At 40.7% G+C, this 16,208-nt stretch overlaps 1 protein-coding gene across 13 annotated transcripts; it reads left to right on the top strand.

The window, feature by feature from the left end:
- The first annotated feature begins 444 nt into the window (after window positions 1–444).
- Window positions 445–15,216, top strand: ATMIN (ATM interactor). Of its 13 annotated transcripts, XR_014697345.1 has the most exons (7): window positions 445–608; window positions 4,941–5,066; window positions 5,942–6,141; window positions 7,086–9,058; window positions 9,272–9,350; window positions 12,070–12,107; window positions 14,282–15,216. XR_014697345.1 is itself a non-coding variant. In XM_084533900.1 (4 exons), exons 1-4 carry the CDS (start codon window positions 579–581, stop codon window positions 8,914–8,916), a joined length of 2,187 nt encoding a protein of 728 aa, XP_084390026.1. In that variant the 5' UTR covers window positions 445–578; the 3' UTR covers window positions 8,917–15,216. The 13 variants fall into 13 exon arrangements, 2 of the variants coding, with proteins under 2 accessions (XP_084390026.1, XP_084390027.1); XR_014697342.1 differs by lacking the exon at window positions 9,272–9,350; XR_014697343.1 differs by lacking the exon at window positions 9,272–9,350 and having other exon boundaries at window positions 12,398–15,216.
- Window positions 15,217–16,208: the final 992 nt, after the last annotated feature.

The following is a 16,208-nucleotide window of genomic DNA, read 5'->3' as shown; positions in this document are numbered from 1 at the left end:
ACAGCTCCCTAAAGCACAAAGCACCTTGCCTGCAGCCTGTTTCTGGAAAACCCACCCTGCGCTGCCTCTTGGGGACAATATAAAAATCTCTCTCTCATTTTCAGCCGCCTTTCCTGTAACCAGGGCTGCCACACAACCACACCGCACTGCAGGCAAGCAGCTCGTTAATTACTAATTACAGGAACTGCACGACGAGGCTGGCAGGGCAGAAAGGCAGCGGGGCCGGCCGAGCCCAGGCGCAGCATCGTCCCCGTTCGGCCCCAGCCGCGTGACGTAACGGCAGCGGGCGTGACGTCACACCGAGGGGGCGGTGACGTCGCGGCGGGGCGGCGCCGCGCGGCGGAAGCGCCGGCCGAGCACCTGACACCAAGATGGCGGCGGCGGCGCGGCGGGGCGCGGGGCCGGGGCAGGCGGCGCTGCCGCCGGGTGCTGGCGGAGGAGGAGGGGTGGGGGGGGAGGCGGCTCCCGCCCGCGAGCTGGTGCGGCCGTCGGTGACGGAGCTGTGCCAGGTGCGCACCAACATCCTGTGCACCGTGCCCGGCTGCGCCAAGGTGCTGCCCAACAGCCCCGCGCTCAGCATGCACCTCAGCAAGGCGCACCGCATGCAGGTACCGCCCGCCACGGGGAGGGGGGGGAGTGAGGGGAGGGCGGGGGAGCGGGGCCGCCAGCGCCTCACGGCCCGGCCCTGAGCTGAGGGGAGAAGGGGAAGGGGAAGGGGAGGGGAGGGAGGCTCCGGGTCCTGCCGCCGCCTCCTCCTTTAAATCGTCTCCTTGTGGAGAAAGCGTGTGAGAGGGGGGTGTGAGAGCGCTGTGGGGGGGATGCTGCTCAGTAACCGCTGTGGGGTCGCCCCCCGAACATGAGGGGCTCGGGGCTTGGATCACCTTTATCACCTTTATCACCTCCATCACCTCCATCACCTCCCTGCGGTGAGGCGGGGTCCCGCCTGTCAGCTGCCACACCGCGGCCCCCACCCTTACGAGTCAGCCTCACTGCCCAAACGCCCAGTGTTACAGTTGGGCTGACTGTATTCGTATTTATTTTTATTGCCTCGATAAGAGCGATATTTATTTTTTAATGCCTCAGTAGCAGCAGCAGCACAATCCCAACGCTGACTCTTATAACTGCCCTGGGACATGGTTTTGTGGGTGATGTTGGCAGTAAGGGGATGGCTGGTCCAGATGATCGTGGAGGGCTTTTCCAACCATAATGATTCTAAGACTTACTTTTTTAACACTTGAATAACAGCAGCACCATAATCCAAACACTGAGTGTTATAGTTGGGCTGATCTTTATTTATTTATTTATTTTCATGTCTGAATAACAGCACCAAAACCCCGTGAATGCCATTTGGGAGGAACGCCCTCGTTGCTGTTGTACTGCTGAGAGCATGTACAGTGTGTCTGCGGGGAGGAGGGCAGGGGCCCCAGCTGAGCCAGCGTGTTTCTGAGCGTGGGCATTTCATAACGATGCCCTTATTTTTCTCCAAATGACAATGCGGGATGTGTGAGGGTGCATGCTGTTCCCAGACAACTTCAAGAGAAGCATTCCCAGCTGCTTTCTGAAAATGCAGCCACGGCCTGTAAACAACAAACATTTGTGTAGTGAAATGGCAAATTAGCGTCAACAATGTGTTTGAGCTCATGATGAACAAAAGGAGATAGTCTCAAGGACTCTTGCAATCTCCTCTCTGCAGTCGCTCTATTTCCATATTCACATCAGATTTCCTCAGTAATGTTTGCTGTCAATTTTACTATCTCAGTTTCCACTTGAAAGTGGTGGGGAAAAAGACAGTAGAAATGTGATATTCGCTGACAATGTTTGTCTTATTTATTCATTGTATCTTGCATGTAAGTACGAGCAGAGGCACAAAGGAAGCAGTCGTTCAGGTTCAGCAGAAGTCCTTTAAGTTTTGAGCTCGTACTCTGAGCATATGCAGTGGACACCAAGTACAGTTTAGGGAAGACCTGATTGCCAAGAGTAAAAGAATGTAGTAGTTTTTATTTGGCAGTGATACACAAGGTATTAGTGAAAATAGGGCTTAGCAAATGAGCTAGTAAGGAAGTGCTGGGGAAGAAGAGGATGTCATAGTGCTGAAGGTTGACGTGGTTAATTGTCATTAGTAGAGTTAGTACCAATAAGATCTTAGAATAACAAAAACGATGAGGTATTGCGACTGCAGCAGACGACATTTATGTAAGAAAGCAAGATGACCGTGTGAAAGGTCCTAGTCCTGTGAACTAATAACAAAATTGACCAGTCCTCATTTGTATCAGATGTAACTGAAATGGGAAACACACGAATTACCTGGTCACAGGCATAGGAGCCTTTAGGGAAATGCTGCTGTGAGAAGGACAAGCCTGAAATGTTTCAGAAGGACATCCTCTGTCTCTGCTGCCAGGCAGGAATCTGATTCAAATAAGCTAAAACAAACCCCAGAGAGGTGTAGAAAAGAGCAGCTAAGGATGATGAATGGCAAGGGTGTCTGACAAAGGGAAATTAGAAGAATTTGGTTTGTTTGGCCTAACAAAGAAGAAGATATGATGAAGTGTTGATTCCTAACTGCTTGTTTTCTGGCTCCTTAGCTTAAGTAAGCCAGTGAACAGATGAGGACAATGGCTAGAAGCTGGACTTTAATGTATTAGGCTTGAAAAGTTTTTGAATCGTTCTGTCTTTTGTCTATATTATTGTAGGGAGAGAAGGGGAAGGCATCTGTGTGCTTTAAAAATGCAGCTAGAGGAATTGATGCGAAGGAGAGCGTTCTGTGGGTTGCAGTGATAGCAAGCAGACTGGCCAGTGGTGGACTGGAGAGGGCAGCTTAAGCTTTGGGTCAGTTACCCAAATGCAAATGTTACACTACCACACTAGGTTTTAATAGTAAGGGTAAATGCCCTTTTCTTTACTGAAGAAATGCATCACTTGTGTCTACATAGCTTTTAAACACTTGGCTTTATTCTCTGTGTTAGTACTTGGGTAGTTTTTAAAAATCTGACACCGGTTTACCTGCTAAGTGCCTGAACATATTGCTGTGTTATTTACTGAACTGTAACGTTAAATATAACACACTTCTAAGCAACTCAAATTGCTGCTTACTGAGCTTGGTGATTTCATCAGCAGCAGGAGAGACCAAATGTAGTTTTGAATTAAAGGTAAACCTTTTATTCCTCCTGTGTACTTTGGCTTGCATCTGGTAAAATTGTTTCTGGGTAAATCTGGGGTTAACAAGAGTAATTGCAGGCAGTGTGGCTGGAACAACTAAATTTCACAGGAATTACTCAGCAGAGATAAAAAACCTGCCTGTTTGTGAAAGGCTCATCCATGGGAAAAGCTGCTGCACATACAGAAAATGCTTAAAATATTAAAACATTGCATGAAAACTCAGTTTTTAGAGAGTTCATCTGCTGCTGGGTTTTTGTGCCTGTGTGAACTGGCAGCTGATCATTTTGATCAAGAGACTCTATAAACTTTCCTTTCTTGAGTACAGTACGTCATTAATCAAAATGAACTCGTAGCAATGTTGAGCATGTGGAAGTGTAAGTGACATTTCAGGTATCTTAGATTGAGCTAAAATAGAATCTTGGTGTCCCACTAATTCGTGATATTCCTGAAGTGCAGGTGAAGTAAATGCTTCAATAACGAGCTTCCAGTTGCTCAGCACCCAGAGCTGTTGGGTTATGGCTGTAGCTGGGTAAGAAGAGCAGGTGAAGCAGTGAGCCCTCTGCTCTGGCAGCTGTTGTGAGTACTCCATGTTTACTTCACCTGATCCTGCTGCTGCGTGATATGGATTCCTTGCGGATGGTCTATACCTGTGCGAGCAGGAGCAGCTGGAGATCTGCCCAGAGAACATAGTTAGGGAGTCGGTGGTACAAAATCAACATTTCAACACTTCCCGTGTGTGCTCCGATTGTTATCTCACTGAGGAAAAGCAGACACAGAGCTCAATTAGGGCATGCTCCAGTAACTCGCACCTGAATAATGATCGTGGAGATGTATCATGGCCTGCTGGCCTGCTTTAACTGGCTCTGGGGACTTGGTCGGCCTCTACTCAGTCTCATGATGTAAGGAGACTCAGCTACTCTGAGCATCAGTTTTTTGCTAATTGTTTTTTTTTTTTTTTTTTTTTTTTTGCTAGGACACGTGTTTGATGCTTCCACTGAGACTCTTCCAGTTAGGTTATGTCTAGAGGGATGTGTCTTGCCTGGTTTCCAGGGCTGTGTCCTCAATAGGATTGATTCTTTGTTGAGCGATCCGGATAATCCCATCAGTGTGTCCTTTTTATATGTATTTTTGAGGTCCTTTTTGAGTCAGTTATGTCCTTCTGTTGTATGCATATCATAAAGTCAGTGAGGTGTATTATTTATATTATTGGAATACATGGGTGTATCAGTTGCTTCATATTTGGAGGTTCAGAATTAGCATACCAGTTACAAGTTTCATAGAATAAGTGAATTTTGGTTTATGATCTGAATTAAGTGGCAGTGTGTACTTGCATTCTTCATTTCTTCATTCTTCAGGTCAACTCTAAATAGTGCCAGCAAAATTCTAGTGTCAGAAAATTGTTATACAATATATGACTTATTTTAACAGAGCTTCAAGTAGACTGTGCTACACACAAATAAAACCACATTGAATTGGCAGTGTAGTGTAGTACCTGTAGGGAAAGCTTTTTGGCTCAAATAGCACAAAAGATGGGTATAACTTGCAACCTCAAGCAAATATCTTGGTAGAAGTAGAACAGTACAGTACCAGCACTCTGTAGAGCTTGTTGTGATTTCACTTGGTAATTCTGATGTATTTCTGGTAAATTTGCAAGGTAGCATCCACATAGGGGGAAAATTCTGTTAGAACTTTCCACTGCATAAACTAATTAAGTTGATGTATATCCTGGGTAGTGCCTTTAGTATGCAGACTTATAGAATTGTTGTCAATTTATTCTTTTTCAGGATGGAAAATTTAATGCACCCATAAGGAAAGGGTTGAAAACTCCACAGAAATTCTACTGCTGTCCTATCGAAGGCTGCCCTAGAGGACCAAACAGACCATTTTCCCAATTTTCTCTTGTGAAACAGGTAATTCTTTTTCCTAAAGTATTATTCTTATATTGTTTTGATACTGACCATCTCGTCTCCAGAGAGTGTATGCTTTTGCATTTGGATACGAGCACCCAGCATATATAAGTATATGCAGAAACTCTACATGGGTAGAGTTCTATGTGACTTGTTTCATTGTGTGGGATTAAAAACCCCACTCTTCTCTGGTCACCTGTGGTAGCCTGGTTCCTAGGAGAATGGGTATCTAGCACTTGGTGCCATAAATGAAAAGTTCTGATGTTTGCTCTGAAGTTGACTTGTTTGACTTGAAACTCTTTGCTCAGCTGTAGATCCTCAGGAGTGTCTTCATGTTGCAACATGTACTTGCCACACTCTTTGGCAAGATTCATCTGTAGTTCATTAATGTCAGTAAGAAAATTCCAATGGCATTAGGGCACATACATTTTTATCTGCATTTTGAAGTGGTGAAAGCTGCTGATAAAGAGCTAATATGATCGGGCACCTCCCAGGAGACCATTCTCACAGCTTAGCTGAAAATAGTATGATTTTTGTGTATACACAGCATACATGCAAATAAAAACTTGTTAATTATTACATTTCACTAGTCACCTGTACTCCAGCTTGGGCAAGGAAACTTTTCTATTTAATCCCAAGTTTTCTTAACTTGAAGGTAGTATGTATTGTAAGATGCACGTAGTACAAGATTTGCAAACTTTAATGGTTTCTGTTGAATTCTTTAAGCTTGTAAGTCTTCCTAATGAGACACGAAAGATTCTAATTCTACTCTTCAGTACTATTTAAAAAATAAAGTAAAAATGTAAATATTAATGTTTCCTCTAATTCATCTTTAGCTTACCTGAAGGCTAATGTTTGCTTTTCATTGTGTATTGTAGCACTTTATGAAGATGCATGCTGAAAAGAAGCACAAATGTGATAAATGTAGTAACTCCTACGGTACAGAATGGTATTTGAAACGGCACATAGAGGACTGTGGCAAGACTTTCCGGTGTACTTGTGGGTGCCCGTATGCCAGCAGGCCAGCATTACTGTCTCATATTTACAGAACTGGCCACGAAATTCCTGCAGAGCACAGGTAAAAGTGAATCGATTAAACTGATGCTATTTGTATTCATCCCTGAGTCCTTGGTGTTCCATATACTGTCTTTTTGTCTCCTTTCTGTTGATTACTTTTGAGATTGGCTCACATTGTTTTAACTATCCAGCAGTTTCTTTGTTTTTTTGCTTTTAGCAGTTTGTTTTGTTCAAGGCAGTGATGATTGTCTAATCAATAAGATCAATTTTCAGTTTTCATTGTATATAAAACAGTGAGTTACTGCTAACACTTGTTGGAAGTGCTTTTACAGTTCCGTGAAAGTAGAGATGATTTGGAAATGTTTACAGCTGGTAACTGGTGTGCAATGCAGTTGAGTTTTTCCTGTATAGTCTAGTCACCCTTGCAAGTTTTAGTGGATTCTTCTCTTAAAAAAAAAAAAAAAAAAAAGCCTATAAATACATATTTTGATTTATAGTTGTCTTAAAGTGTGTATGTATATTTCATAAAGGACAATCTGTTTCCTGAGGCCTAGCCTGTATTCCTTGGAGATTGAACTGCTGCAAAATTTTGTGTGAGGGAGTGCTAATTGTATCCTGTTTCCATGAGAGACCTTTACCTGTGTGCTAATTTTATAAACTCTGTTTCATCAATACTCAGTCTGAGTTCACATCAAAATAACAGAGTAAACATCTTCAAATCAGAGTGCTTAACATACAAAGGGGAAAAAAGCTTCTCAATCTCCTTTTAGAACATAGGTCTTCATAAAAAATGTATTTTTTTTTTCATAAATGGGAGAGTAAGGAATTAAATTTTACAACACTAAGGTGCATGGAGATTTTTTGGTATGTTAATCAGGATTGGTTGTCCTGTCATCTCCAGCCTCCTCTGGGACCTGAGTTTGTTTTCAATGTCTTGACTCAAAACATGGAAGGCAGATGTTTTATGCTTGAAGAGAATATAAATTATTGATCTCGTATTCACAGGGATCCTCCTAGTAAGAAAAGGAAAATGGAAACCTCCGTACATAATCAGCAGTTGGCAGAGAAAGCAAATAAAGCACTCATCGATACACATAATAGTAATCCTGGCACTCAGGAATTGGAGTCATCTGAAGTGAAACTAGTGGCCTCTTTTGAAGGTTCCTGCAATTCTAACCTCACGAAGCAAGTACAGCCAAAATGTACACCGAAGATGCTTTTGCCAAAGCCCAAGGTGGCTTTGGTTAAACTTCCAGTGATGCAGCTCGCTCACTTGCCTGTGTATGTGTCTGCAACAGATTCTTCTGTCAAACCTGTTGTAGTGGCTGTTGATAATCAAGGTTCAGTTTTAAGTACCGTTCACTTATTGCCTCAGTCTGTAGGAATTCTGATTCCAGCACTGGAGGCAGAAACTCTTGTATTTAAAGACACTATGCCTGTCTCAAAAGTAACACATTCTGGTGATAAGGAACCAGTAAGCACTGGTGTGCAAGTTGACTTGGACAAGGTTGCACCAAATAGCCCAGGTCAAGAACCGGGGAATGTTTGTCATAAGAGTAACATTTCTTCAATAAATGTACAGACTGACTTATCTTATATTTCACAGAACTTTGTGCCGGCTGCAGCCTGGACTCCCGATTCTTCTGTGTCTTCTTGCTCTCAGACAGATCTGTCATTTAGTTCACAGGTTTCACTACCCATCAGTGTACAAACGCAGACGCTGCTGCCTGCTTCCAAACTGACTTCATCCATAGCTGCTCAGACTGATGATTTCAGTCAGGCTTGTTTCCCTACATGTGGCATTTCTAGAGAGACCCAAACCAGTAGAACACAGGACTCCATTGATGGAAGGGTGCAAATGGACCAGGCTGTCATGTGCAGTGACATCTTTGACAACGTTCATTCATCATACAATGTTTCTACTCAGATTGAGCTTCCAGAAAACAACTTAATGACTGCAAATATTGATCAAGCCTTGCTGCAGAGGAGTAATTGCAAGAGCCTCAATCAAGATACAGTCAAGTCTGAATCCCTTATCGGCTTTAATACCCAGACTAATATACTTCCACCTCAAAATACGATGGATAATCAAACGCAGACAATGGACTTGCTAAGTGATCTGGAAAATATCTTTTCAGGAAACATGTCTGGCCAGACCCTGGATAATCGTGGCCTTTTGTCCGAGACTAGCTCTAATACTGACACACATCTGCCATCTGGTCCATCACAGAGCACAGGAATAGACTTTGACATTGAGGAGTTCTTTTCAGCATCCAATATCCAAACTCAAACTGAAGAGAGCGAGCTTGGTACCCTAAACTCTGAGCCAGTTTTGGAGTCGCTGGACATTGAAACTCAGACTGATTTCTTATTTTCAGATAGTGCCACTCAATCGTATAGCTGCAGAGGGAATTCTAACTTCTTAGGTTTGGAGATGTTTGACACGCAGACACAGACAGACTTGAATTTCTTCTTGGACAGTAATACCCACCTGCCTTTAGGAAGCATTCTGAAGCAGTCTAGTTTCTCCATGAGTACTGACTCATCGGATACAGAAACCCAGACAGAAGTATATCCTGCCACTAAAAACATACCTAATCAGAGCATAGAAAGCAAAGTCCAGCTCAGTAGTGCTGAAACACAGACTATGGACAGCTGCTTTGAGAATCTGGGGAATTTATTCCTTACCAGCAACGAGACACAGACAGCAATGGATGACTTTCTTCTGGCTGACTTAGCCTGGAATACAATGGAGTCCCAGTTCAGTTCGGTAGAAACACAGACCTGTGAAGAGCTATGCTCCTTGTTTCAGAGCTCTGACAAGCCCAGCCACTGAGTACTGTGTCACAAAACTGTTTTGTATGGTTTGAAATTAAATTATTGGGGTGGGAGAGAGAGAGATTGACCAAGTCACCCATTTTGCATTGTTGAATGTAGTTACTGCGTGCAGTTGGCCTAAGAGACTTCTTGTGCTGAAGGTACTTCATTGAGTATGTAACTTCAACATACACCGTGTGTGCGTAAAGAGGGCTGGGGGAGGGCAGAACATTAATGTATGGTTGAACCTTAAACAAAAGTTTGTGGTGCCTATGTTTTTTGCTCAGACTTCTTTACAAAGCTGATACTGCTTCACTTAAATGGAAGAACTTTCCAAGGTGTCCCATATATATCTATTTCTGGCTTATATATAGGGTTCCGTTGTGCTGGACCAAAACCTGACCTGTCCAATTCAGATGCTTCCCTGAACTTATGGGGGAGGATTCTCTTAGTGTAAGCTACTTCTGTTTACTTTTTTTTTTTTTTTTAGTAGCTTGTATTTTAAATCTGGCATGGACGTAATAAGCTGTATTGTTGTCTTTTACTTTATGCCTTCACAGTTTTCTCTCCTGTATAAGTCAGTATTTTCCAAACACCTGTCCAACAGGTTTAGATACATGTAGACTCTTGAATTATTGAACATTGAGTTTTTTTAAAAGAAAAAATGTAGAAAGCAGTAGGTTTTTTTCCCCCAGGTGGCACTGATGCCCTTTGAATGGTAGGAAAATAACTTAGAATACATAATTACAGAGAACAATATGTTGTCCTTTTAGCTAGTGTAATAAATGGGACTTAAAATATTTTTAGAGTCTTCAGGAGAGATCTGCTTAAATTATTGCTGAGTGTTAGATGCAAATGTTATAATGCTTGTGCCTCAAAAACTGGAATAATTTGTTTTTGCTGAAGTTCCCCTAGCCTCTACCAAGATACAAGCTGGGAAATGTTATAAGGGTTTATATTTCCATTACCTTAACAGAAACCTTTAAAGGTGAGAAATTAAATTCTCTAAGATACTCCTGCACATACTCTCCTGGTTTTGGACTTTGGACTTCTGCTTCCAGAAACAAAGCAGCCTGAGCTCTGTACAACAGAGCTGCCAGATCAGCTCACCAAAGCCCTTTGGAAGAGGAGGTGTGTTTTCCTTTTGCACATTGATCTGCAGCTCGTGGTGCCTGCTGCTTTTGGAGGGTTTGCTGAGTGTAATCAAAAACTCAGACTGATTTGTCAAAGAGAAACATGTCACCCCTCAATTTTACGTTTAGTTTACCCCTGGTACCATACTTGCAGTAGATGCATTTACATGAAAAATGTAAGCCAGTTGTGAATGTATGCTGGAATTCGGCCTTAACTGATTTTTGTCTTCTTACAATACCTGCGAAATGTAGGCCTCTGGTTTTGTCCTGGGCAGGTTTTAGTTTCTGTTACCTTAAATGAAAAGCAAAATATCTTTGTGTCAAATTCCTGGGCCTGTAATAGATTTTACTCCTCTATTATGAGAGGAGAGCTATTGGCTGTGTATTTACTAGGCAGCCCTCCAGTAGATGTTTGTCCAAGCCTTAGTTTTTGAAGGCTCACTACACTTTGTGCAGCTCCGTATCCTCAGCTGAAGGATGTGGGAGTTCAGTTACTCATCCAATGCAGCTAGCTTGTTTTGTTGAAAATGAGCAATACCTTTCCATTTTATTCTCTCTTCCCACTACTCTTTAAATTGCCATGGTTAAGTCAACACACTACTAAGTATCTCAATTGATGCTGGAGATAATCTCTTCAACCCTGAAACTTTCATTTTCCTCCTGAGGAGAGGGGAAAAAAAAAAAAAGGCCTGAAACCACGAATGCGTTGCCTTTTTAGTTTTTCAGCACTTCTAGGTGGGTGTTCAGACACTTTCAGGAGCTGGCTGAAGAAACTGCATAAATAAATCTTGTACTCTCCCTCAGGAGTACAGCAATTTTGCTTTAGGGAAAGTCCCACCAGTTCTCACAAGGTCTAGAGTTCTAATCTTGAGGGTGGGATATACTGGAAAAGGAAGACATAGCTTGTAATTCTTTATTTTGTAAGGTGTGACCGATTTCTGTTTGCCTACCTACTTTGAGAAATAAGGTGAATGACAAAATTGAGTTAATTTATTGCATTGCAGTGTTTATCTACTCTTGTTACATCTTTGGGCTTTAAAAATGTTTTTTCTTCTCCTTTCTTCCCCCGGCTGGAATACCAGAGAACGCTTCTGCTTGCAGAGGCTTCTCCATTGTCAGTGTGCGAGTTGTCTAGAGTGACACAAGCTGCTATGAATCTGATTCCTAGATTACTGAGATAAAGGGAATTGAGAGTTGGGGAAAACTATTTCTCACAGCTGTGGAAGGCAGAAGTGAGAAACTGTTACCTCTGAATATAGCAAGCTGGTCTGTTTCTGCAAGAGAAGAACTCTCAAGTGGTGAGGAACAGAATTACGGAAGGCTTTGAGTTTCAGCCTTCTGAGAGACCAGCTGGCATTTCAAGGACTTCTAAGCTAATTTACAAATCCAAATGAGAATCACCATGTTGTTAAGGTGTAAGCCAACCCTTAACAACAGTGACTCTCAGGAGAAAAAAAAAAAAAAAGGAAGGTTTGTGTGGACAGTCTTACAATACAGCTGTTACTCATTTATTGTGTTTTGTAATTAAAAGTATTTATAAGTGTGTTCTGTTAGAACGTGCAAATACCATTTCCTTTCCTCATCAGTTTAAAAGTTTGAACTTTAATTAGCTGAGCACAATACTACAACGTGAAGTTACTTATTGAAAGTATTAAAAAAATCACTAAATGCACACGCATTGTCTTTTGTCAGTGAGCTGCTTCCCTAAATTAATGTATTTTTTTCAGAAGTTTGGTTCCCCATAAAAGAAAGAAGTTTGGATCCTATGTTAGTGGTATACGTCCCTTATTTTGGATACATTAAGTATTTTTGTGCAAATACAAAGACTACAACAGACTGTTCAGAGTTCCTGAATCCCTCAGGAAACCTGTTGAAACCTGATCCGAAAAAAATCGTGATCAATACTACTTAGTCTTAAAAATTAAACAGATTCGTTTAAATGGTTAATTTTCTGTTTTGGCCATTGTTTTCAAAATAAATTTCAATCAGAACTATTTCTTGGTAGTACTGAAATGATACTTATCTCCCTTTTTCTGCAGTTTGTCTCTGATTTGATTTTCGAGGCACTGTTTCTGTTGTAAGTATTGATCAGTAGCAACTTTCTATTTTGCTAATTCTCTCTTGTATCCTCTACTGCCATTTGAACCGCTATGCAGAAAGTAACATCAGATTCTCCACAGCCTCTGAGCACAAATTTTTATCTGGAAGTGATACTAATATTACTTGTGCTTACTCTTCGCATTTCCTGCTTAATTAAGTTATGCTGCAATTACTGGATCTCAATCTGGATGTCTGTGTAATACTACTCTAAAACTGAATTAGTCACTAGTTTGGTAGTTTGGCTTGAGCTTTTCTTTATTTTTTAAGGAGAAAGTTAGCCTGAGATTTACCGTTGTGTATCAACTGCTGCTTCTGCAAGTTCAGTCTTCTGTCTCTGGGAAGGATAGTCAGAGCTTCAGAAAACAAGTGAAAATGCCCATAGAGCCTGACAAATGACTAGTGGTAACACTATTTCCAAAGACTTCACAGGACTTCTGGATCATCAGTTTAACAGAAAAAAAAACTTTCATCTTGCATTCAGTTTACTGTAATTTCAGCCTCACTGATTCTTAACAGAACATTGTAGTCCTGGTCAGAAAAGGTGTATTTGCTAGCTGTGCTGTCTAATGGATCCAACTTGTTCCAAGCAATTTCAAAATAAACATAACAGTGTCTTGCACTTCTTCAGATAGCTGGAGATATTTGTAAGTCACAGATACGTTTTAGCAGAACGTAGTTTTGTGCTGTTTAATAGAATTGTGTACACATGTAGGCAAAACTGAGTGGTTCTGCTTGAAATTTTTGGCTTCTGAGAGAACACTGACTTATAAAAGTTAAATACATCCCACTTTCAAGGCATATAAAAAATCAGACAGAAATGAAACATAAGCAAATCTGGGACATGCATTCTATGAGAAGCACAAAGCAGCCAAAACATAAGTCTTGTCTTGTTGCCTTCCGTGTTTGTTTGTGTGTTGTGTTTGTGTTTTTTTTTTTTTGTCATTTGATGCTGAAAGTTTGTATGAGAGTAGATAAGCTGCTTCTGCTTTAGGAGTTAGGGTTACATCTATTTCCCCTAACACACTTGTAAATACTTGCTTTTGCTCTGAGTAGGGAGCGAATCATACCCTTAGCTCTTCGTGTCAGCTTAAAAGACATCACTAGTTTAAAGTCAGAGTTTATTAATGACACATCTTCTTAGCTATGCAAAGCTTTTTGTGTCTAGAAACTTCTCACTTCCAAATGATATGAAATTGTAAAATAATAGTAATAATAATACATGCAGCTATTGAACTTAAAGCTGTAAAGACAGCCTTCGGAGACCTTGTCTTGTTAACCATGTCAGCACCTGTAACATGTATGTAATTAACACTCCTTTCAAAATTTTATTCCAGGGCACGCTCTCAGTCATGTTTTCTGTCGAAAACAAAAGGTTAAATTTCCCTGTTAGCCATACGTACCCTGAGAGTGTGGAGGCAACAGAACAAAGAAAGGTGACGACCTTCCACTGTTTGAAATCTTTATCCTGGTAACACGCTCACATGTTTGGTCAGATGTAAATTGATCTTTCTGTGTGGCTTGGAAAAGAGATGTATGCATTGATCTTAGAGATCTTGAGGGTTTCTTGTTTGTTTTTAAATAACTTTTTCAAATATGGCATAAGTAAAACCAATAAAATACCCAGTGAATCAACATAAGGTGCTCAACTTGCAAAATAGTATCTGTTACTGAAATGACAATTCATAGGTGAACCAAACTTACTTGCCTTTATCATGAAGGTTGTATAGATAGCTTCCTCTAAGTTATTTTTGAAATGTTTTGTGTTTTGTTTTTTTTTAAACATGACCTTAATGTACAACTTACTCTTCCAAATACATTCACACCAAAATGTTTTTAATGCTGTGGGCCTTGCAAGCATTTTCATTCATGTTTGTTTTAAGGTGCTGCTATACTTGAGTTCCTAATAGAATAGATCTACTGTAAACAGACCTCCGTTGATGATTTCGTATGAACACTATGAGGATAGGGTTGCTCAGTGGTAGCAAGCTGCTTCCATGCATGGTGCAGACCTGCATCTTCTGTTCCTTTTGTTACTGTCTTTTTTGTTTGTTTTCACGGTTGATGTGAATCAAAATGAGTGCTAGAAGGATTTGCTGCTTAGAGCATGATTGCATTTTCTTGTTTCAATTGCCATTGCTATGCAATGAACAGCATCGAGGAACTACGTCGTTCAACTCTGCATTGCCTCGCAGTCAGGGTGATGTTTTGTTTGTCTCATGTGCGACTCTTCTGCTTCATCGAAAATGTAATCCGACAGCCTGAAACAGTGGAAATTCCCAAAGGAGCTGCTGATCTCTAGTCAAACAACAAAAATCCTTTACATCTGATTCTTTTTCATATACTGGCTTTTCAGGAGTATCTTCAACATAACTAGCGATGGAATATAATAGATGGCTTGTGATGATGTAAACCGTGCAGCATCCATTTTACAACAAGTAATGCTTTACATGCATGCTTCAAGCACTCGCATGCAGAGCTAGACTGATAATATTCTATTTTACAGATATTTGCAAGTGCATCTATGATAAAAATAAAGCTAGATATGAAAAATAGCCTTTATTTGCAGCTTACAGAACTCAAGATTTGATTATGATCTAATTTAAACTTGTAACTATTTGGAATGGATGAGTAATAAGTCTCACGAGTGAGCCTTTCCCAAAGCATGTGTGAGTTAATACGTCTGGAAAATGACCTTAAAATGTGTTTTCTCATCACTGGTGGGATTTTGATCTAGTGGACAAGTTTAGTTTTCAAAGGATGTTGATGTATGATTCTTGCTATGTAAGCCAACAAACTTGCAACAAGCAGAGAAAAGCAAGTTTTCATTTCCTATACCTGTTTTACAAGTGACAATCCCAAAGAAGGAATGTTGTCCTAACAGTTGTGAAACATTTAAGTATATTAATGCATGCAGAGAAAATCCTGTGCCAAAATACTGTTTCATATTTCCTGATGTTGGAAACTGAAGTGTTACACAAAGCTACTAGTAAGTTATTCACAAGTATTGAAACATTTTGTTCACAAATGAAGCACTTATTTAGTCCTGTAAATTATACATATTTTGGAATAAAGTTAACTTCAACCAATTATTGCCTTCTGTTGTAATGGCTGTGATCTCCTCTAGAGGCCTGGGCAGGGCATACAGTGCCTGTTAGGAAGTACCACCCGTTCCTCCTTAACATCTTACCTCTTGAAAGCTGGGTATCTTTTGGATTTGTAGAGGTTTTGTAACTTACAGTGATTTTACAGCATCAGTCCTTGATCTTCAGAGGCTGCAAAAAACTTGAGTTTTGCTATGTACTCCTACTTCCCAGTGAATCCTAGGAAGTTTAAACTTAAAACACTAACGTAATCAGAATAACAAGGTGCTACATTTTATGAACACCCATTAGAGAGCTTCTCTCCTTTTAACTGAGCCTGTGTATAGACTTTTGTGCTGACTTGGATGTCTGTAGCTGGGGCTGGGTTCTTCCAACCAGCAGCATCCAGGCTGGCAGCAGTAGTGGTGCTCCACCTCAAACTTCTTAGAAATGAATGCAAAATTTAAATTATCTTGCATGTGCCATGGAATACCTTTCCAGTTTCAGCTCGCTGATGTGCCTTCTACAACAGACCATTAGGACAGAACAATTACTTTGAGTTCTTCTCTGCACTCTCATCTACTTGTGTAATTTTCAAAATCTGGAGTCCTAAGCAGAAATTAACTGCTTTGTGATTAATAGCTTTCAAAGTACCTGGCTAGAAAATCGCAATCTTTTCTAATAGCTCATATTATTTTGAAAGATATTGTATGCAATTGTGAAAATAATTTTTGAGAAAATAATTTTTAATGATATTTTAATACTATTATACTAGGTTGAATTGGAGCATGGATTATACTTGTCCCTGTCTGTATAGTCCCCATGCTTAATAATAATGGTCCTACCATCCTCTGTTGGAGAATATAAAATGCTTTTATTATTACTTTTGTATCTTGTCAACTTCCATATTAATTCAGAATAGGTGAACAAGCAGATGCTCTGTCACTGAGAATTCATCTGTGCTATTACAGCAGCTGTAGTCACGACAAACTCTGTCT

This window comes from Aythya ferina, assembly GCF_964211825.1.
Source record: "Aythya ferina genome assembly, chromosome: 12".
NCBI classification, from domain to species: domain Eukaryota; kingdom Metazoa; phylum Chordata; class Aves; order Anseriformes; family Anatidae; genus Aythya; species Aythya ferina.
Note: the sequence above shows the minus strand (reverse complement) of the source record. Positions and strands in the feature narration are given on the sequence as shown.

Excerpts from the sequence above, each read along its gene's own strand:
- ATMIN (XM_084533900.1), top strand. The coding sequence starts at position 579 with ATGCACCTCAGCAAGGCGCACCGCATGCAG. Across the intron at positions 609-4,940 it reads GCAAGGCGCACCGCATGCAG|GATGGAAAATTTAATGCACC; the intron begins GTACCGCCCGCC and ends ATTCTTTTTCAG. Across the intron at positions 5,067-5,941 it reads AATTTTCTCTTGTGAAACAG|CACTTTATGAAGATGCATGC; the intron begins GTAATTCTTTTT and ends TGTGTATTGTAG.